This window comes from Salvia splendens, chromosome 21, assembly GCF_004379255.2.
Source record: "Salvia splendens isolate huo1 chromosome 21, SspV2, whole genome shotgun sequence".
Taxonomy (NCBI): domain Eukaryota; kingdom Viridiplantae; phylum Streptophyta; class Magnoliopsida; order Lamiales; family Lamiaceae; genus Salvia; species Salvia splendens.
In genome coordinates, this window is record NC_056052.1 from 6,334,734 (window position 1) to 6,356,085 (window position 21,352).

The 21,352-nt window shown below is 40.2% G+C and overlaps 2 protein-coding genes across 2 annotated transcripts; one reads left to right on the forward strand and one right to left on the reverse strand.

The window, feature by feature from the left end:
• Positions 1–3,068: 3,068 nt before the first annotated feature.
• Positions 3,069–4,046, reverse strand: LOC121784124 (protein FAR1-RELATED SEQUENCE 4-like). Its single transcript, XM_042182307.1, has one exon. The coding sequence runs from the start codon at positions 4,044–4,046 to the stop codon at positions 3,069–3,071; it is 978 nt and encodes a 325-aa protein (XP_042038241.1).
• A 2,648-nt stretch (positions 4,047–6,694) lies between these two features.
• LOC121785476 (plant UBX domain-containing protein 4-like) lies at positions 6,695–8,925 on the forward strand. Its single transcript, XM_042183920.1, has 4 exons — positions 6,695–7,232; positions 7,485–7,776; positions 8,186–8,287; positions 8,394–8,925. Exons 1-4 carry the CDS (start codon positions 6,742–6,744, stop codon positions 8,775–8,777), a joined length of 1,269 nt encoding a protein of 422 aa, XP_042039854.1. The 5' UTR covers positions 6,695–6,741; the 3' UTR covers positions 8,778–8,925.
• Positions 8,926–21,352: the final 12,427 nt, after the last annotated feature.

The following is a 21,352-nucleotide window of genomic DNA, read 5'->3' on the forward strand; positions in this document are numbered from 1 at the left end:
TTAGCCTATTATATAGTCTAAGTGTGAGAAGCTTTTAGTATAAGTATGTTTTGTTGAGTTTTGGTATTTCTGTGCGTCAACCATACTGGCCATTACCTTTTTCCACTTCACAGCCCCATTTGAGGACAGACATTGTGAAGTGGGAGGGGGGAATGCACTTGCCAATATGACATTCGTACATATGTGTTATCTGTGTTTAAGTGTTTGCGTAGTGTCTAGGTCTAGTTTTTATTTGATTGGGCTTAAAACTCAACTGTCTTGAGCTGACGGTGAGGGGAATTGAGGGAGATAAGACATGCTGGAAAATGGAAACCACCCCCCTTAATATCTCCTAGTCAGAATGGATGATGCGGGTATGAGAGAAAAGCCCACACTTAGAGCCAAAACACCAAAGCCCTCTTAAAATGTGAGTTATAAGCTTAAAGTGGAACCACTTTCCACAATATCCAGAAAAGAAAAGAGTGGCTGCCACAAGGTGCCTAGGGTGAAGTGACCGCGTGTAGCGACACTGAAGGCAGTAGGAAACCCTCCCCCCCCCAAAAAAATATTTTTCCAACCCTTAGAACCCCACTTTCTAGCCAGACATATACCCAGATATAACCCCTAGCCCCTGGAACTGTGTGCGTGCAAGGCATAAGACGAGTAAAGCTTACTGGCCAGAAGGTGTACAAGAAAGCAAAATCCAACTGGGCAAGAGTGATTGAAGGCTCAAGGAAGAAAATCGACCAGGGAGTCGTCCCAGGTCCAAAAAAAAAGAAGGAATAAGGGTGGCAAAGCCACAAGGGAAAAAGAAAAAGAAGAATATGAAGAAAAATGGTCAGAAACACTTGACCACAAAAAAAAAAGAGAAGGAATAAGGGTGGCGAAGCCACAAGAAGCTACTGACCAGTTGGAGATCAAATCCAGAAGCGCTAGCCAAGAGAAGCAACAACCAAGAGCCCAAATGCACACAGTTCCCCCACATCAAATAAAATAGAAGTTTTTGAACCTTAGAGCCTTAGGAACATCCACCCAAAACACTACAAACCAATAGCCCCGTTGCAAGCCTTTAAGCCCTTCAGTAGCTGCACGTGAAATCTAAGTCCGAAGCAATTGTGGTTGAGCACTATGAGAAAACAGTCCTAATATTCCCGGAGAGGTATGAGTGACTGAGTGAACCTAGTGTTTGGCCGAAAGTTTGGGCGATCTTGACGAGCGGATATACTTACTGGGAGAGAAAAGGGGGGCGGCGGAAGTTCAAGGCTGTCTAAGGCCGGATTGCACCTGATCCCGAGGGGAGGGATGGTTGAAAATATAGCACAATTACTGTGTTAATGTGTCTAAGTGTTTTAGTTTTCTTTTATGTGTTTGTCTTTGTTATGTGTTTTTCTTTGCGTCATAGTTAGAGTCTAGGGTAGGATAGAGTCGGTCAAGGGAGTAACCAGGCTAGAATTCGACTTACTTCTTTTTGTTTGTTCTTCACGCTTGAGGACAAGCATGTGGTAAGTGTGAGCAGTTTGATAAGTCGTATTCTAGGCCTTGGTTACTGGTCAGTATAATGTGCATAATTGGTATATATTCTGCAAAACAGTTGCTAAAGTGTGCAGGGAAGTGTTCTAGCCAGTAGACAAAGCTTCGGATACTTCATGCGAAAAGGGCGTCAGGATGTTGTTATCCTAACCAGTATGCATGCCAAAAAGGCTCGAGATGGAGAAGAAGGATAGCTGGGAAGATTAGCCGCAAGTAAGGGGCAAAAGAGTCATTTCATGTTCGAAGTCTACCCTAAAAATCAAGGGGGGGCTCCCTATAAAAGGAAGCCACTTGGAGAGAGAGAAAAAAAATTAGTTAGTTAACTCTTACGCTTAGTTAGCAATTTCTCTTCGGTAGATCCCTCCTTCAGTATTATCCTTCGTAATTCTCGTTCCTCGCCACAGCTATGGTCACTTGAAGATCATCAGTTCGCCGGAGTTCCATTCTCTCGTTCCAGTCAGCGTGTCTCGCAGTGTCAACAGTTTCATCGCCCGGAGTGGCAAAACAATCTTTATTCGCTTTCTTAGTTAACCTTTACTTGTTTTCTTTCGTTGGATCTGCTGCATTTTCAGTACTTATCATCCTTTGAAGTGTTTTGTTGAGATCCAAACGTTTTATGCAATGAAGTTGTTTTTATGCATCTCTTTCTGTTCAAATCTGTTTCATTCTGACTAGGTAGCTTAGATCTAGTTGTTGCAGTAATTTCTAAGTGTTGGAAGCATGATTTCATTTGGAGTTGTTCGATCTGTGATTTGTTAGTTCAGTGGCTTTTTAGATTTATTTTCCAGAAGTGTCTTAGTGTGAAATTCGAGTTTACGTTATTCTGCCACCCTGCATGTTGACCAGTAAGCATAATTGCAGTTTCAGTGTTCGATCTTTTGATTCGAAGTTTTAATTATAGATCTGAGCCGTGAAGTTTGTCAATCTGTGTTTCTCGTTCATGAAATCTGAGATTGTTGATATGAGTTTATTCATGTTGAAGAAGATAACATCCACATCCAAGTTTGAGACCACTTTTACTTTTTAGTTACTTTTACTTTTGTCCTTTACTTTTTCTACCTTTTCAACTGGTACCCTACAGACCTGTCAGCCTAGTCACCACAACTACCACTACCTTCTGATATTCCGTTTTGCCCAAAATAGAAACCCAGTACTTTTCGAATGTTTCCGTTTCACCATGTCCACGTACACCGTTGCATATCAGAATCTTTCCCACCTCCTAGTCAGTAGAGTACCACTTTCAATTTCTTGTCTAGGTAGAGACTCAACCCAAGCGTGGTAGCTAACCAAACCCTCCAGAATATCACCACAATCACTCCAACCGTCACCATCTCTGTGGGATTCGACCCCTACCTTCACTATACTACCCAGTAGAAGAGGGTTGAGGAATTATTGATACCAGGCTTTAGGCTTAGCAGGGGATTGTTTCATCCTGATCAGTAGGATACATCCTTGTTTGAACGACACCTACGCAAACCTGCTCTTTCATACACCAAGACTTTGAAGATATGAACACAAAATATGCCTTTAAATTCATACCTACGGCAGTTGCAGCTTATTTATTCCCCAAAAGGACGATACTCGACAGTGTAAGTGTATTCCTTGTGAAAAACATTCTGCACTAATCGCATCTCCTTTATCTTGCAACGATTCACACCATCTTCCCCAATTGCGACATCTTCCACATTACAACTGCTAATTTTCTTGACTTCCACTTGCAACAAGAGGTCGATGTTATGAGTGTATTCACCTAGCAATTGTTTCTCCCATTGAAAAGTTGACACCGGTTTCAGCATCACGCACTTGGACTGGTAATCAGCGTTCATCTCCTTCTGAATTTTGTTTTGAATAGCAATCTCGTATTGTTCCACAAATGGTTTCAACATGCTCTTTGAGTTCACAAAACCATCAAAGAATGCGTGCATAGATTCACTTCGTTGGGTCAATACCATACCAGCCCAAAAAATATGATTCGAATAGATGGGTGCCCAATTCTTCTTTTCATCAAACAAATTTTTCAGCCACCTATTGTTATGAAGACTGTGTTTAGATAGAAAATCTGTCCACCTTGACTCGAATTCTGCAATACTGAGACTATCATATATCGTTGAGTAGAAATCAGACGAACAACTACGAAAATCAGCCATACCTTTGAACTTCTGTGGAATTTTATTGGCAATATGCCATAGACAAAGTCTATGTATAGTCATTGGAAAAACTGCCTTCACGGCAATCTTTATACTCTCACATTGATCTGTCAGCATTGCTGTAGGTTGAACACCTTTCATGGCCAGTAACCAGTTGCTAAAGAACCATTTAAATGATTCGGACTGCTCATGACTCAATAAACCACATCCCAATAATATTGATTGGTTATGTTGGTTAACTCCGACAACCGTCGCCCACGGCATCTTGTATTTGTTTACAAGGTAAGTTGTATCAAAACTCACAACATCGTGGAACTCTTCGTACGCAGCTATACTACGAGGATGTACCCACATCACATTACGCAGACGTCCTTCATCATCAACATCCATAATGTGAAAAAAGTTTTTATCTTGCAGTTGCATTCTCAAAAATAGCTCGTGTATAGCTTTGGCATCCCCCTCTCCAAGTCTCAACCTTCTCCTTTTATCTATGAAGTTCCTAAAGACTCGCTCAGTGACACCTAGATTCTAAGGACCTCCGGCCATAACTTCTAGAGTCCTCACGTTTTTACAAGTCCTATAGCCTGCAATATCTCGACTTTCCAGCATGCATTTCATGTGCAAACTTAACTCTCGGTTACCCGGCATACACATTGACAATTGCGGCTCAAGACTGTGACTGTAATTCAACCCAACATTCGACACAATCACTTTACCATTAGTCTTCACAATGCAATTAACACGAGCCGGACACTGCGTTTGTCTGGTAAACTTCATAATTACATCCTTAGGCTTTCGCCCTTTGAAGCAAGCAAGCACGTAATATTTAGACGACGATCTACGTATTGCAATAGAAAAGCCTTGCAGCTTCGCATAATCTTGATAGACTTTCATAAGGCTCTCTTTTGAATCATATTCCATTCCCTTCATAGGATTCATGTTGGCTATAAGATCTTCACCCGAAACATCATCATCATCGTCGCCGTCTACACCATTAGAATCTAGGATCACAGTAGCTTCTTCTTCTCTGTTGTTATTTTCGTCATCTTCTTCTATCACATCATCTCCTTCTTCATCATTGTTGTTACCTTCCTCTTCCACTGTCACATCATATTCTTCTTCACCATTGTTGTTATCCTCTTCCGATAACTCATGATTGTCACCAAAAATTTCCTCATATATCTCGTTCATCATACCTGAACACAGGATCTGATCGAACTCGCACCTAAGCCAACATTGGAGTAAATGCAAATATGTTATCAACAAGAAAAAGACAATCTGACAACAAGAAGAGAGAAAGAAACAAAATACACCTGTAGTTAGTAAAAACTAGTCAGTTCAGGCTTCGGGTTTCAATCTTTTATATGTGATCAATGCATAGAAATACCAATTTAAGCAGACAATAAATAATGATTGTACGTAGTGAAAGCAAGTTTTCAAGAGGATAAGTGATTGAACATATTGAGGTGAGGAGAAATGTTTGACCATGAACATGTATACGAAGCCTAAAACACATATTAATAAGAGCATAGGGGCGGTACCTTTGATGTTTTCTTATATCGTGGCACCAATGATTTGGGTGAACAAGGCTGAAGATGCCGCAACCTGCGACGCGGAGGGCCGGACGGAGACGGTGGAGGCTGGTCGACGGATGGAGGAGTGAAGATATTTCTGCAGTTGTTAATCTTTATTTTTGATTGAGTGTATTAGGTAAAAGAGTGTAATTTGATATGAGTTAGACTTTTGATAATAATTTGATTGATGTATATTTAGATAAAAGATAGTAATTTGATATGAATTGCATTTCCTTTTATGATTAATTGATATATATTTATTTATTCAAATATTATTTAATTCAAAATAAGGGTATATTAGTCCATATTATAATTTGGCTTATGGCAAATTGACATAGGGGTATTATGGCTTGGAGACATTATGTCTCTAAATCATCACTCTTAAATTTAATTGTAGTTCCGAATTTTATGCTTTTGAGAATTTAGGTGGATAATGATTTTGACTATCTATAAGTACTATAGTCAAACCCTAAATGTTGCAAATAATTTGAACAAATTAGAAGGTCCAACCATTTATTACGTATCTGAATGTTGTTTCGTGTTTAGATTTAATTGAAGCTATGATTTATCACCTAAAAGCTAAAAATTTTACAATCGATAAAATACATTACCGAAGTCATTAGCAAGGACTAGTTTCGCTTGCTTATCATAAGGATTTCAAGCAAATATTTTATACGCCATCATTTCTAGCATTTATTCAAGGCTTTTGAGATCGATCTTTCTATCAATCTATCTAACTATCCATCTATCACGGTTTAATTTCATTTTTACACTTGATTTCACCAATTAGGCAAAAAAATTGCAATTTTGGACATGTTCTTGAATCACAATTTTTGTTTCTTGATAGCTTCTTCAACCCTTTTGCAATGGCACCTGTCGTTGGATAGGTTGGTTTAGATGCCTAGGTTTACCCAATTCATGCAATAATCTTGTACACTCTTTCACTACATCACTAGAAATGACGAGGAATTCGACCTGAAGTCTTCTATGGATGAGTGGTTTGACACACATTCGTCCTCCAATAGTCGTCCCATGAGCTAGAAAGACCAACGGGACAACTATAACACCGAGTGCATCTACCCCGCACAAGATGCCACCAAGTTGGATCCGTCATGAAATACATAGGTGATGCGATACTTCTTAAGACGTACAAGTCGGAAAACTTTAGGGAACCCTTCGACTTTAATGAAGCCAAGTGCCGTTTCTGTGAACATTTAATCCAGATGGTCGAAAACAAATTAGGAATGTAGTTTTTCTTTTTCAATTAATAAAATTGTTGATTAAACTGTGGATGAAAATGAGATTGATATAAGAATTGATATTACTACTAGAGACGACGTGGTTGAAAAAAAAATTTAAGCGTGACAACATAAAAATAAAATTGCGAAATTGATTATTTGGCCAAATTATCAATTCCCTTGATTCGGTTCATATATAAGTATTATTATATATCCAAATCCCACACAAAAATTCCTCAACAAAAAGAATATACCTAAAAAAGAGCTTCCACAATGGCTAATCAGTCGCCGGAATTCGCCGGAGACGCAACCCTCGACGGTCACCCTCATATTGGCCTAATCAACACCTTCTGCGAGATTACCGCCTGCGCCTCCAAATCCGAAGCCCTATTTTTCCTCGAATCGCACAATTTCGATGTGGACGCCGCGGTCTCCACCTTCATTGAAGACGCTAATCACATCGAGCCCGCTGCAGCCGCTCCGGCTTCCCCCGCGGCGCAGTCGAATTCTCACTATTCGCCTTCGGAGTCGCTGTCGCCGTCGCCTTCCAGGTCGCGATCCCCATCGCCGTCTCGTACTTCCCGACCGTATAGTCTCCGCTCCACCGGTAAAAGTGGTGCTGGCGGTTCGGCTGCTGGAGGCGCGAGACGTGGAGGCGGTGGAATTAGGACTCTCTCCGATCTGAATAAAAACCCTAAAAATGAGGATTCTGATAGTGATCCCGATTTCGATCCTCAGGACTACTACACTGGCGGAGAAAAGAGGTAAACTATGCCTTTAGTGGCTAATTAAGATGAAATTTCGTATTACTATTATTTGTGATTAGGTTACAAATTAACTGATCAAATAATAGTTCATTATGTAGTGAAGAAATTGTGTGTCTGTTGATAATAAATTCGATTATATCTCTGAAACGATGAATTCCAAACCCTAGCTTGTTAGTACTAATGATTAATAAAATTGTTGTTTATGCACCAATTCGTTATAGCTAATGCTATCCTTCTTGTATGCAATAGTGGAATGCTTGTTCGTGGTCCACCAAAGGAGACTGATGTGGACGCAATATTCAATCATGCAAGACAATCAGGAGGTGTAGAAGCAGCAGCTGAACACCACTTGCCTTCTTCGAGCTCAAGAAGCTTTGCTGGGACAGGAAGGTTACTCTCTGGGGAGGTGTCGTCTGCTACCCCAGAGCCGGAGCAGCCTCAAATTGTTACCCACAGCATCACTTTTTGGAGAAATGGATTCACAGTTGATGATGGACCTCTGAGGAGGCTGGATGACCCTGCCAACGCCCCTTTCTTGGAGGTACATTCTTGCAGTTTTGTTCGTTCGACTTTTACACAAGCTGTTTTTATGCCTGCCCTTCTTGTGATGATGAGTAATTCCCAAGGTGGTATGGCGCATTGGTTAAGACGAGTGTTTTTATTGCGTTTGGTCCTAGCCCCAAGTAGATTAGTCTTGTTATGATTCACACTATTTTTTGTTCATTTGGTCTTTAGAATTTGTTTGAAGCTCTTTTCTACGTGTAGAATTCTTTCTTGTGATTACGAGTAATGGCAAGGTGGTTTGTCTCATTGGTTTAGACCAGTGTTTTGTCGTGTTAGATCAGGAATCCTTTTGTTATAACTCTAGATATTTCTAATACACTCTGTTGTGTCTAAACTTTCTAAAGAAACAATGGTGGTCTTTTTAAATACTATATATCATGATGCAGAGCATTGCAAAGTCTGAGTGCCCGAGGGAGCTTGCACCCGCTCCCGGAGATATGAGGTCTGCTGTTCATGTTAATCTTACAAGGAAGGAGGGAGACTACAAGGTTCATGTTCATTTCTAACGATTTTATATCAGTTTCGTTTCACCAGAAACTGCTTCAATATAGCAGTCTTTCATCTTGATAGTTGCTCATGCTTTTGTAAATACAGGAGCCACCGAAAAAGAGCCTTCCCTTCCGAGGTGTTGGAAGAACATTAGGTAGCACCAGTGACGCAGCAGCGCCAGTGGAGGCGGGCAGCGTTCATACTGTGCTGACTGCTGCTCCCACGCCATCCCCTGGCCTGGTTGTTGATCAGGGGCAGCCTTCCACGTCTATCCAGCTGAGGTTGGCTGATGGTACACGCATGGTTTCACGATTCAACAACCACCACACAATCAGAGACATCCGGGGCTTCATTGATGCATCACGACCTGATGGACCAAGGAATTATCAACTGCAATCCATGGGCTTCCCTCCCAAACAGCTTGCTGATCTGGACCAGACGATAGATGAAGCTGGAATTGCGAATTCTGTTGTGATCCAGAAACTATAGCCCCGGTATGGTAATTGGCAGAGTTATCTACAAGTATCATATTGCAGTGACTATATATGGCTTAAGAAACAGATGGTGGTATATTCTGTTGAAAACCAATTACTCTACTTCTTGATTAGTCCATTGATTTCAGTTTTATTTGGCCGAACCGTAATGCGATTTTTGCGTATATGCATATTTATCATAATGAAGAAACTAGTTGAGGTAAATTGTTGGAAAATTCATGAAGTTTGGTCAGATTCTGATTCTTGTCGCAACTTAAAAACAATGGCCGGAAAAACTATGAAGTGAACTCTGGTAACTCCTACATGGCAGCTTGGTTCGTTGCTGATCCGGCAAGTAGTAGGGCAGCCACCGGAGCTTGTTTATCTGCGTGAACCAGCTCTCATCAACGGAGAAGAAGGATATGGCCCCTCGTTTCATCGATCATTGATAGTATATGCCGTCGATTTTATATGCAAAAGTAATTAACATCAGCTAAAACTCACCAACAATTCCACTCAATATATGGTATATGGTGTGGTTAAGTATTTTTTTTGGTGTTACATATGTTTGATAATAATAAAACAGACTATTCTTCGACGGAAGCTATGGTGAAGAAGTTTATGAGCTATAGAGTTTTTATTTTGATTATATATGAGTGATTATGTTAAGACAATCGCCAAAATTACATCACTTGTAAGAGCATCCCCGTCCATGTTTTTTGGCAAGAGCATGGAAGTGAGCTCGAACCCACTTTTATTCATTTTTTACTCCTTGCTCTTCCTCAAGAACACAACACCCACATCCACCTACATCCATGCTCTTCCGCAAAGACATGCTCAAGGGTTTCACCATTCTATTATTCAATTTAAATAAAAACATTTTCATAATATTAAAATGCATTAAAAATACCCGGAATACTGTTACAAATTACTAAAAAAAATAAAAATTACATAATTAAAATCCTAAATATTAAAAATTACATAATTAAAGTCCTAAAAATTAAAAATTACATAATTAAAATCATAAAAATTAAAAATTACGTAATTTAAATCCTAAAAATTAAAAATTACATAATTAAATTCATATAATTAAAAAAACCCACTACTCGTGGCCGAATTTCGCCCAAATGTGTTTGATTAGGTCTTCACGTAGCTCAATGTGGGTTCTGGTATCGCGCATTGTGTGTCTTGTTTCGATCCTCTCGTGCACCGTTGTATGCACACCTCGGAGTGGGGGAGACCTCGTGGTTGACCTTCCGGCTTCATGCTCGTCGTAAAAGTTAGCCGCCCTCGGTCCTTCGTCAGCTATAATCATATTGTGCAAGATAATACATGTGTACATGATGTCGGCGATATTCTTAACGTACCATAGCCGAGACAGGGCCTTCACAATGTTGAATCGGCCTTGAAGGACCCTAAAAGCTCTTTCGACGTCTTTCCGAGCAGACTCTTGACGCTGCGAAAAAAGAACCCGTCTCGGGTCTTGCGGATTGCTGAACGACTTCACAAAAGTCGACCACCTTGGGTAGATACCATCGGCGAGATAGTAACCCATGTGGTATGGATTTCCGTTGACGGTGAAGTCGATCACCGGTGCTACACCATTCAAAACATCATTGAAGAGTGGTTAAGAATAGAGCAAGTTCAAGTCGTGGTTGGATCCGGCAACACCGAAATATGCATGCCAAATCCATAGGCGGTAGTCGGCGACCGCTTCAAGGATAAGCGTTGGGCCGCCACCTTTGTGGCCGCTTAAGTGTTGCCCCCTCAAAGCATTCGGGCAATTCTTCCACTTCCAATGCATGTAGTCAATGCTGCCAAGCATACTGGGAAAAGCGTGGACTGTTTCGTGAAGATGAAGCAACCGTTGACAATCTTCGGTGGTGGGTGCCCGAAGGAATTCCTCATCGAAAGCAGAACGAACGCCGTCGCAAAAATTTTTGAGGCATAGGATTCCAGTTGACTCACCCACATGCAAATACTCGTCGAAGAGGTCAGCCGTTTGCCCGGTAGCAAGTTGTCGGAGGGCACAAGTACACTTTTGCAACGTCGAGAGACTTTGTCAACCGGTTGCGTCTCTACGTGATTGAAAGTATTCAACACGGGCGGAATGTGTGTTGACCATACGCATAAACAACCGTTTTGACATGCGAAAACGGCGCCGAAAGTAATCTTCCGGAAACCGCTGCTGGTAGGAAAAATAGTCGGCAACGAGCCTTTTGTGGGCTTCCTCCCGGTCACGAGGGATGTAGCGGCGATTTGATCTAGTTGGTCGAGGAGGAGGGGCGGGGGTAGCGGCGGTGACATAGGCTTCATAGGCGGCACGATATTGTTCATAGTATTATTGTTCTTCGCGCACCGCTTCCGCCATGATATCGGTGAAATCCATTTTTGAATTTCTAGAGAGGGTTTGAGTGAGAGAGGAAGATGTAGATGAGTTGTATGAAAAAATATGAATGAGAGATAATTTGATGTGAAAAATGAATGATGAATGTATGTATTTATAGATGATTTTGGGATTTTTTTTAAAAAAAATCAAAAAAATGTCAAAAAAATGGTAATAAAACTGCTATATTTTTGGGAATTCGAAAATATGTTTTTTTTAAAAAAAATTTGGTATTATTTTCGATTTAAAAAAAAAAAGAAAATCCAACGACTAATCCGTTGGCGAATAGAAACGCGCTACGTCGCCTGCTCAGAGGCACGGACGTGCTCGATGCATCGAGCAGCGCCATGCCAGCGGCAAGAGCACAGTGGCGGACACAGTGTCGCCGCGTCAGCGGTACGGACGTTGTCCGTCCCAGAGAGAACCGGTGCGGATGCTCTAAGATCCAAGTATACGTCGAAAATACTTTAAAGAACAGAAAAAAGAAGAATATATTAGAATATAAAATTAAAATGTAGGAGTAGTAATTTTGTACTTCGAACAGAAGACAAAATTTTGCTACAAATTGAAAGAAGAATATAATGTAACTTATTTGTTAAAGTGAATAGATTTATGGCACCTAAATGCCATATATTTATAGTCCAAACAAAAATATCAGATCACCTTCAAAATCTTTTTCATTCCTCGTTCAAAATTTTTTAACTTCTCTCAATTATCATAGTAAATAAAAAAACCTTTTATTTAGATTTATTACCTTCATCTCGTATTCTTCTGTTTATTAAGATTTAAATCTATTTATTTTTATTGATCCAAATCTCCATCATGTCATTTATGTTATTTTCCCCAAAATTCCTCTTTTGCACATGAATAAATTCCGCCACTTCAATTTTCGTGTATTTGGGGATCGATGGTCGTCAAGTTTATCGGAAAAGGAACGACAATCGAGAGATCAACGGAACTTGCTACCAAAGACTAGGATTGAATCACAGAGAGAAGAGGATATTTCATTAACGTAATCAGATAAAATGTTCTACACAATAGTAGTACATTCTTCCATTTATAGCTTAACTATAACTCACTACTTGTGCATGTATATATCACTATTTTACAGTTGACGATGAAACCATAAATAATCTTGGTTTATATACCTATGTTGTTAGAAAAAACTACAATTACTTATTCTTTCTTAAAACATTTATGATATGCTAATTATCGATCTTGGTTGTATCATTTTCCCTCAAATATGCATCATTCAATTATTTTCCACAAAAGCTAGAAAAACTCATCAATTAATCAGAAACTTAAACTTTTAGAGCACCCACAACCGTGCTCTTGCCAGCGAGCACGGTTGTGGGCCCGGCCCCACTTTTTCTGTCTGCTCTCTGGCAAGAGCACAACACCCACAGCTGTGCTCTTCCGCAAGGACGAGCACAATTCAATTTAAAATTCAATTAAACAAAAACATTTCCATAATATTAAAATTCATTAAAAAACCTAAATAATATTACAAATGACAAATAAAATAAAAACGATATAATTAAAATCCTAAAAATTAAAAATTACATAATTAAACTCCTAATAATTAAAAATAACATAATTAAAAGCTAAAAATACCCCGTGGAAGACTACTTATCTTGCGACACTACCCCCAATTGTCTTTGGAGGCCCAATATCATGGCCTCATGCGATCGAAGTTGTGAGGGGGGTCATAGTTGACCTATCGACCATATTGGGTTGGGCCAAGAGGGTCCACAACGAGTTGGTGGGGGGTGGAGGTGGCGCATATGGAACGGGAGCGTGTTCGGGAGCATTGGCGGTTGCAGCCGCGGCGCGACGGCGGTTGGCCGCCGCCTTCTTCCTTCCTTGCGGTCGGCGTTGGGAACCGCTCGAGCCGGCGTCGAGGCTACCCAAGTTAGCTCCGGCGAGTTGGCTAGCCACTTCTTCGGAGCAGGCGTCGGATAGGGATACCGACCTTGACCGTTTGGAGGAGCCGCTAGAGGAGGATGTTATGCCTCCCCTATACTTTGGGTGCGTCCGCGTCTCCTGACAAACGTTGAGGTACTTGAATGGCTTGTAGTTCATGGACTGGTAGGTGCTCATCGCGGCAGTGATGATGTCGACCTCGCTCCGGCCGCTCCCCGCCGACCGCTCTTCCTGGAGGAAATAGCCATTGAACTTGCCAATTTCTTCGTTGGCTCGGTAGATGGCGTTGCGCACTATACTCTCGCGCTCGATTGTTCCCGGCGGCCGGTTTTCATTGTACCGGTGAGCGATGCGCCACCAAAAGTGATCGCCGGATTGGTTCGTGCCAACCATCGGATGTTCAGGGATTTCCGAGTACGCCGCAAACAATTTATCCGTCTCCGCCGGAGTGTAGTGTGTGCGGACACCGCGAGTAGGAGGAGTCGGAGTTTGGAAGGGGGCAGTCGGCCTAGGTTCGGGTGTCCACCCGTATTGTCCTTTGGGGGCATCTTGGTCGTCGATTGGGTATTGCCGGTAGCCACCCGGAATGCCCGAACTTTGGGTTTGAGGAGGGGCCGAATATTCCGTTTCCGGACTAGGAAACGGTTGTGAAGAGAACCATTCGGGGTTCCAACCGTGGGAGCCCCGGGGGTTATTGCCTTGGCCGGACATTGTTATGTTGTAGGAGTGGAAGAAAGATTGAGAATGGATATGAGAGAATGAAGATGAGAATGGATATGTGAGAATGAAGATGAGAATTGTGTAGTGTGGTGTGAATTTTTTGGTGTGAAAGTGAGGGTATTTATAGATGAAAATGTGTATTTTTGGGGGGAAAATACACAAATGAAATTTCCCATGATTCACAAATGAAATTTCCCATTGTTTCCCAACTCAGATTTGATTATTATTAATATTATTATTACCACCGATCTTCCCACCTTCTGCTAACACGTATACCTTCTCTTTAGTCGACTGCGGCAGGACAGTTACTTGAAGCTAACAGACAAACTGCATTCTTTTCTTGGAGATCCAAACTTTATCTTCAGAGCTTCGAAACTTGTATAATGGCGTTCGCCACTTTCATTTTTCAATTCTAATTCATTCTTTAAATGTTGCATGCCATTTTTATCCTCCATCACTTAAATACATGTATTTAAATTTATTATTTTGTAAAGTATAGTTTAAACTCTCATCGTCAATACCATTTTGAAACTTTTAACAGAGTTTATTGCAATTGGAGTTTGTACCGTTGTAGAACTTGTAATTATGTTTAATTATGATACTTTCGATCTATGGTAATTAAAACCAAAATAAATGAAATACAATCATTTTCCAAAATCTATAAATCATAACACAGGCCAAAATTCATCATAAGCATTGTTTAGAACTGAGCAGAGAGCCTCATCCTGCTCAACAACGACAAGATGTCTACTGAGTACTACTAACAGAAGTAGAAATGGCAAGCAAAGAGGAGTACATAATATGGTAAAAATGATCACATCTAAATCTATATCAAATTTCAGTATATCAAATTTCATCTCACGAAAGTAAAATTGACCTTCCTCTTGGGGACCGCCATCAGCTTCATAGCTCCGCCGAAAAGGGCGAATCGATCAAATGAGATCCCCTATTATTTTCCAGCGGCGGCAATGTGATACGGAAATGGTGGTTGATGGCGGTGGCCAACGACGCAGGTTGAGCCAATGAGTGGGCCAGACGCCGGAAGCCTGTGTCCGCTTTTCTGCCGGCGTATCTTAGCATCGAAATGGACTGTAAAATTGTTTGGAAACTACCCTTAGAGTAAAGAGTGAACTCCCTTAGTGATCATGACGACTGACGGCTGACGCACGTCAAATCAAAGCCAGGTTGCAGGCTGCCACTGCAGAACGCAATGTGATATGACCGTAATGCCCTTTTAGGGCTGAAGGGTAATTTAGTCTGAAAAAACCTAATATGTGATTATATTAAAGGCCAGAGACTTGTGGCGATATTTTTAAACGCCAGGGGTCTGGAGTGAAACAAATGGAAACGTCAGGGATGGTTTATGTAGTTCACTCTTAATTAAAAAAAATTCAAAGGCAACGGCTATGCCGTTGCCCATTCACTGCGCACCACGTCAGCTGCTCGCTGGCACGGACGTGCTCGATGCATCGAGTAGCGCCGTGCCAGCGGCGCGAGCGCAGCGGCGGCGGAGCTCGTCCTTGCCAGCGGTACGGACAGACGGACGGACGTTGTCCGTCCACCGTTGCATATGCTCTTACACTCTAATTAAATTCATAAAAATCTGACAAAACTATTATAGTACATCTGTATATATAGATGAAAATGGAAGAAATCAAAAGTCATGATTATGCCGTCTTGATGTGTTGATGTTTTCGAAAATGAATCTGCGCGCCACCGTCCCGCCTTCCGTCGCGGAGGGACAAACTCATTCTTGGTTGTTTCTCTTTTATAGAGACATCCTTGAATGTTTTATGTTTCACTTTCGATGTGGGACAAACTCATTATTGGTTGTTTCTCTTTTATAGAGAAAACCTTGAATGTTTTATGTTTCACTTTCGATGTGGGACAAAATCATTCTTGGTTGTTTCTCTTTTATAGAGACATCCTTGAATGATTTTGTCCCACATCGAAAGTGAAACATAAAACATTCAAGAATGTCTCTATAAAATTATATTTTAAATTATGTCATTTTTATTTTTTAGGATTTTTAATTATGTCTTTTTTTATTTTTTTGAATTTTAAGTTGTATTTTTATTTTATGTTGTAATATTATTTTAATTTTAATGAAGTGTGTTTGTTTTAATTGAATTGAGTTGGAAATAAAAATAAAAAATGAAATTGAATGAATAGTAATTTAAGGGACGGTTAAGGGACGGAGCGTTGCAGGTTCCGTCCCTTAGTTAATGGATGGAGTAAAAAAAGTACAGTGGAGCCCTCAAATAATAGTTTAAGGGACGGTGGGGGACAGCTAGTGGATGCTCTAAAGACTCCCAAACGCACCCAAACAAGGGAATTGAAGAAAGCAAATTATATGAATATGGTTTTTGGTTCATCATAGCTAAAATGATAGTACTATAAATTAAAAATGAGGAGTTTGGTTTGATACTATAAGATAGCTAAGCTAAGCAAATTATATAGTGGTGAATTTGTGAGTTTGTCAAACTTTCTTGGGTGCTAAGATTTTGAATAACGAATGGAAAATGAAGATTAATCATTGTATCTACTTTTATTTGGAAGTGTTGTGACTTGAGACTTGAGAGTGATCAATGAGCCATCAAATAGGACTCTTTGAGAACAAGAAACACATAATTTTCTTTGAATTTTCGAGGTGTTATTTCTTTTTGTTTTATGTCATTCACTTGTGTACTCCTTCTGCCCCGTTAAATTTAATGCAAACGTACCATAAGAATGACCACATTTTCATAAAAAAAACATATACCCTGGTTTCCTGAATTCAAAATATTATAATAAAAATAAAAATAATAATAATAATAATAATAGTTAGAATTGATTGTAAAACAACCAAAATGCTATTCGTAAGTGGTTTGGAAATCTTATGAACGAAATTAGGGATTTAAAAAAAACCTTAAAAAAATTATAGTAACAAAATGATGATTTCGTCAATTAAACGATGTCAGTTGCCTGAAATTAATTGTACACCATGGTGAAAACAATGAGTTTGGCTCGTCAGTTCATTTGGCGAGAATCTTGTGAATTTCGCGCCATTCCGACACAATTGACATTTTTAACGTCTTGGTCATCGTCAGCATCGACTGATGGAACTACATCATAGTTGAGTCATATCTTTTTATAATCATCCCACTATAATTTAGTCATATTTCTTTTTTGGCAAAAAACATAATATTTCAATCTATTTTATTCTCTTTTCTAGTATAAGTACTAATTTATTTTCTCCCTTTACTCATGTACATTATTCTCTCTTCATTTAACTTATTTAACTCACTATATTTTAGTCCCTTTTCTTAAATAACGTGCAAACTCAATTATAATGTGATAGAATGAGTATATTTTTTAACTATAAACTACTAATGCTCCAATTGATCTAGTACAATGTACATTATTTCTGAAATATATATGAATCAGATTAAGATATCGAACAAACGAACAAGTTTAAACTTCTATTAATATTTTGCCATACAAATAATAAGTATGTTTACATTTTAAATCTTCTAACTTTCTCTTATTAATTCAGCTACTAGGATTGACATGCAAACTGAAAGTAATTAATACGCTTGCAGGATGCGATGACACACTTAAAACACACTATTAGGGTATCCGCAATAGTTAAGCTCGTGGCCATGTCCAGCCACAAAACTTGGCCTAGGCCATGAAACTTGGCCGGGCCACCAAAAAACTTGTCTACCCTAATAGTGGACATGCTCAATGAAAGCTTGTATTTTATAGAATATGTGTGTGCTTTTGTGCTAGATCAAGCCTCTCAAGTCCAGAGAATCCGCTAGATCACAAGGTCTAGGAACTCAGAGGATCGTGGGAGTCTCTGTCGTCGGACACACAAATTCCGCGTTAAAAAAAACATCAACCCGCTATACTATGAATTAGTACAGGGAAGTAGGGATCGATCCCACGAAGATGGATGCGTAAGAAGAAATTTAAGGGATTCTGGAAAAGGATTTGGCTGCTGCCAAGCAATTTTTGGGTTGAGAAGAAAATTATAACTAGGCCGGGGAATAAAAACTAACACTAGACCTAGGAAACTGAAAATATCATGCGGACATGGGACATCATTTTAACTTCAATATCTAAAACAAACTTCTTCGACCGAGTAAACGACTTCCTAAACTAACTGAACAACGATCAAACGAGCTGGGGACCATTTCCAAAAAAGGTAAAGTACGGATGAAAAGCTGCAAATAACAAACTATGAATTTAACCGACAACGACCTGCATCTCGTTACCTGATTCAAACACGAACATGGAGAAAACAGATTAATGATCCAGATTCAAACAAAATATAATAATTCGGACGTCGGAAACTGGCGATTAATCGGAAACAGAACAGATCTACATATACTAGACGAAGCGAAACAGAAACACAGAAACGAGTCATCAACTTCATGCACAATCAACCAACTCAGCTTCAGATCCACACGTCGGACGCTTAATCCACTTCGGATCCAAGCAATCCGAACCTAACTACTATCAGAAACAACTCCATGAGCTCCGATTCAACAGATCCACTCGGATCAACGACAATCCAACCTCGATTCAACTCCGATTCACCAGATCAAGTGCGAAAAGCATCCATTCAAGTAAAAAACCACAAACTCATAATCAAATACAAACAAACCTCAACATCAACATCATTCATGACAGAAAATGGAAGTTCCATATATAGCTAAATGAGATTCAACAGTTAACGGAAGCCGAGCTTCGAACAGCGAAGACTCGGAGGAAAAAAAATCGAACAGAGAACTAAATTGAAAGCAGTAAATTGTTTCTTCGCCCTACGTAAGGACGGTGGTGCACAACATCAACCGAAAATGAACCCAAAAACCCCCAAATTTCCGATCCCCCAAGTGTGCGTAGAAGTGTGTGTGAGTGAGCTCAGAGCCAAAAGTCCTTTTCATTCATGTTGCATGCTCTCTCTTTTATAGATGTGGAGGCGATCTTCTAGAAGCCTTCTCTTGAAATCTCTGTTCTGCCCTCCGGCTAGCGATCTCCTCCGTCTGACAATTTTTCCTTCATTATGCTCACTTTCTCGCCAAATCCTTCGCCAGGCGATTATCTACCTTCATTCCTGGACCTGGCGATTTCTTCTACACACCTGGCTTAAAAGATGTGTTAGACCCCGTAAATTGTTGAATTTAACCCCCTAACTGATGCATGAAATTAGCCTTATCACCCAAGCAAACAAATAATAATTTTTTTCATTTTTTGAGGTATTTTAATTTAAGTAGAATAAAAATTATCGGACTATAATAAATATAAAAATATGCATAATTTAATTAAAAAAATTAAAACCAAATCTTCGTTGTATTATAGAAAGGGGTAAAATTATACAACGAATTTTTTTAAAAAACACTAAAAATAACACTAAAAAAACACTGAAAAACACCGCCACCGCCGCCTACTCGGTGGCATCATCAGAATCTGCCGCTTCTTCTTCACCAGCTACATCGCCATCGTTGTCACCGTCGCCGCCCTCCGCTCCCGCCGCCGCCGCTTACTACCACCCCAACCTCGACCTCAGCCTCAGTATGGGGTCGTAGTACATCCACTTGGTGGGCGGGTTGGCCGATTTCTCATACAAGGACAAAGTATCTAGAAGTTGCTTCATCATCTGCACCTCTAGGGTGTTGGTCAACTCAGCCGCGGCCGGTGCTGGGCGCGATGCAGACGCGCCCGCAGCAGAGAAGTGGGAAGAGGATGTAGCGTCTCGGATTGTGGACTGCTGGCCGTGTGGACGTGGGCGCAGGGAGAGTGACGAGGGGGCTCCTCCAACACATCATTGTTGAGGTCGAAGGGACGAGAGCCACTACTACTGCTGTAGTTGCCGGAGACGCCGAGTCTTGTACGCTTTGCACCAGGAGTAGGGATGTCAATCGGGCCAACCCATTTGGGTTGTCGGGCCATTCGGGTACGGGCTATTCGGGTTATGATTTTTTCAGGTTATAAAAGTTCGACCCTAACCCTAACCCTTCGGGTTTCGGGCTAACCCACCAGGTTATTCGGGCCAATGCGTATTTTTAATTCTTTTAATATTTTTAAAATAATAATACGTATTTTAAATTTTCTTTAATTATATACATATTTTTAATTAATCATTCAATAATGAAATACGTATTTTTAATTTTCTTTAATATTTTAAAAAGATTAAGTTATTTAAATTTCAATAACTTATTCATTACATAATTATTTACAAAATATCTATCAATAGTATGTTTATGTTTATGTATTTAAAACATAAATCAACACTTTGTTTCAAAATTCAAACATAAATCAATTCGTAGAAAATTGAATAAAATTTTCATAACGTTAGAGGTGCATCGTAGATGTAACAAAAATATTTTTAATTGTTAAAGAGTGAACTATCAAGGTGCTAGTTAATTGGAGTAACTCTAAGTTTTCTTGAATTATGATTGGTCAAATTTAATTTATTCCAGCTGTAAATAAGTCAAATAATAATTTATCTTTGTTTTAAGAATCATCAAAGTACGCATAATTCAATGACGAAGCGGCGTCAAAACACTTTGCACTATTATATTGGAAATATACTAAAAGAAGGTTTTGTATACAAGTATTTATGAATCCATGAACCACATAGTGATTTTTTTCGTGATCTTATATAGTCGGTTGACGTATTTAGATTTTGCATGGTTTTAGAGGGTTGTCTTGGATGATTTTGATTATATTTCTATATTTTGGTATGTTTACATGTTTGTTGAGAAATGATAGAAAATGGATTAGAAAATGTACACAAAATATGTGGATGTGCACCAACCTTGTTTGAGTCAATGTTTCTCGCGATTTTGAAGTCTGATAAACCTCTAATGTATATCATTCTCTTCGTCTTCGAAAGAGCTTCGCGTGGATATATTGCACGCCTCAATCGGAGTTTTGTAGAGAAAGTTATGACCGTTACAAAAACTGCTCATTGTGCAGAAGCCTTCAACCCGACGGGCCGACCCGTAACCCGAACGGGTCAGCCCACCTAACCCGACAACCCGAACGGGTCAGCCCGAATGGCCCGATTTTAAATTCGGTCTGCGAAATTACAACCCTAACCCTGTATTTTTATCGGGTTATTCTGGCCGGCCTGCGGGTTCCGGGTTACATTGACATCCTTAACCAGGAGCACTCTGTTCCTCGCAGATGGCTCTGAATTTCGGGGAGTCCCGCAGAACGAGGAATTCTTCCCAGTAGCCGAACTTGGGGAAGCCTTCAGTATTGAACAACTGCATCGACAACGCTTTTATGTCGGCTACGCTGCGGCCGCTCTCAGCAGTGCACATTTGGTTCTCATATATGCCAATGAACCTCTTGAGGGCTTTAGTGATCCTGCCGAACTTCTTCCGGACCTGGTCGTGTGTACGCTCGGCGCTGCCTGGCGGTTTGAATTCATTGTACACCGCCAGGATGCGCTTTCAGAAGCATACGTCGGTCTGATCCGTGCCAACTATGGAATCCGTCGTGACCGCATCCCAGACCCTGGCAATAGCAACGGACTCCGCCTCTGTACAGAGTCCTCCGTCGACCGC

Bases quoted from the DNA above. Each gene is read 5' to 3' on its own strand.
- LOC121784124 (XM_042182307.1), bottom strand. From the start codon at position 4,046: ATGGATGTTGATGATGAAGGACGTCTGCGTAATGTGATGTGGGTACAT.
- LOC121785476 (XM_042183920.1), top strand. From the start codon at position 6,742: ATGGCTAATCAGTCGCCGGAATTCGCCGGAGACGCAACCCTCGACGGT. The intron at 7,233-7,484 runs GTAAACTATGCC...TGTATGCAATAG, and splicing joins TACACTGGCGGAGAAAAGAG to TGGAATGCTTGTTCGTGGTC. The intron at 7,777-8,185 runs GTACATTCTTGC...ATCATGATGCAG, and splicing joins CCAACGCCCCTTTCTTGGAG to AGCATTGCAAAGTCTGAGTG.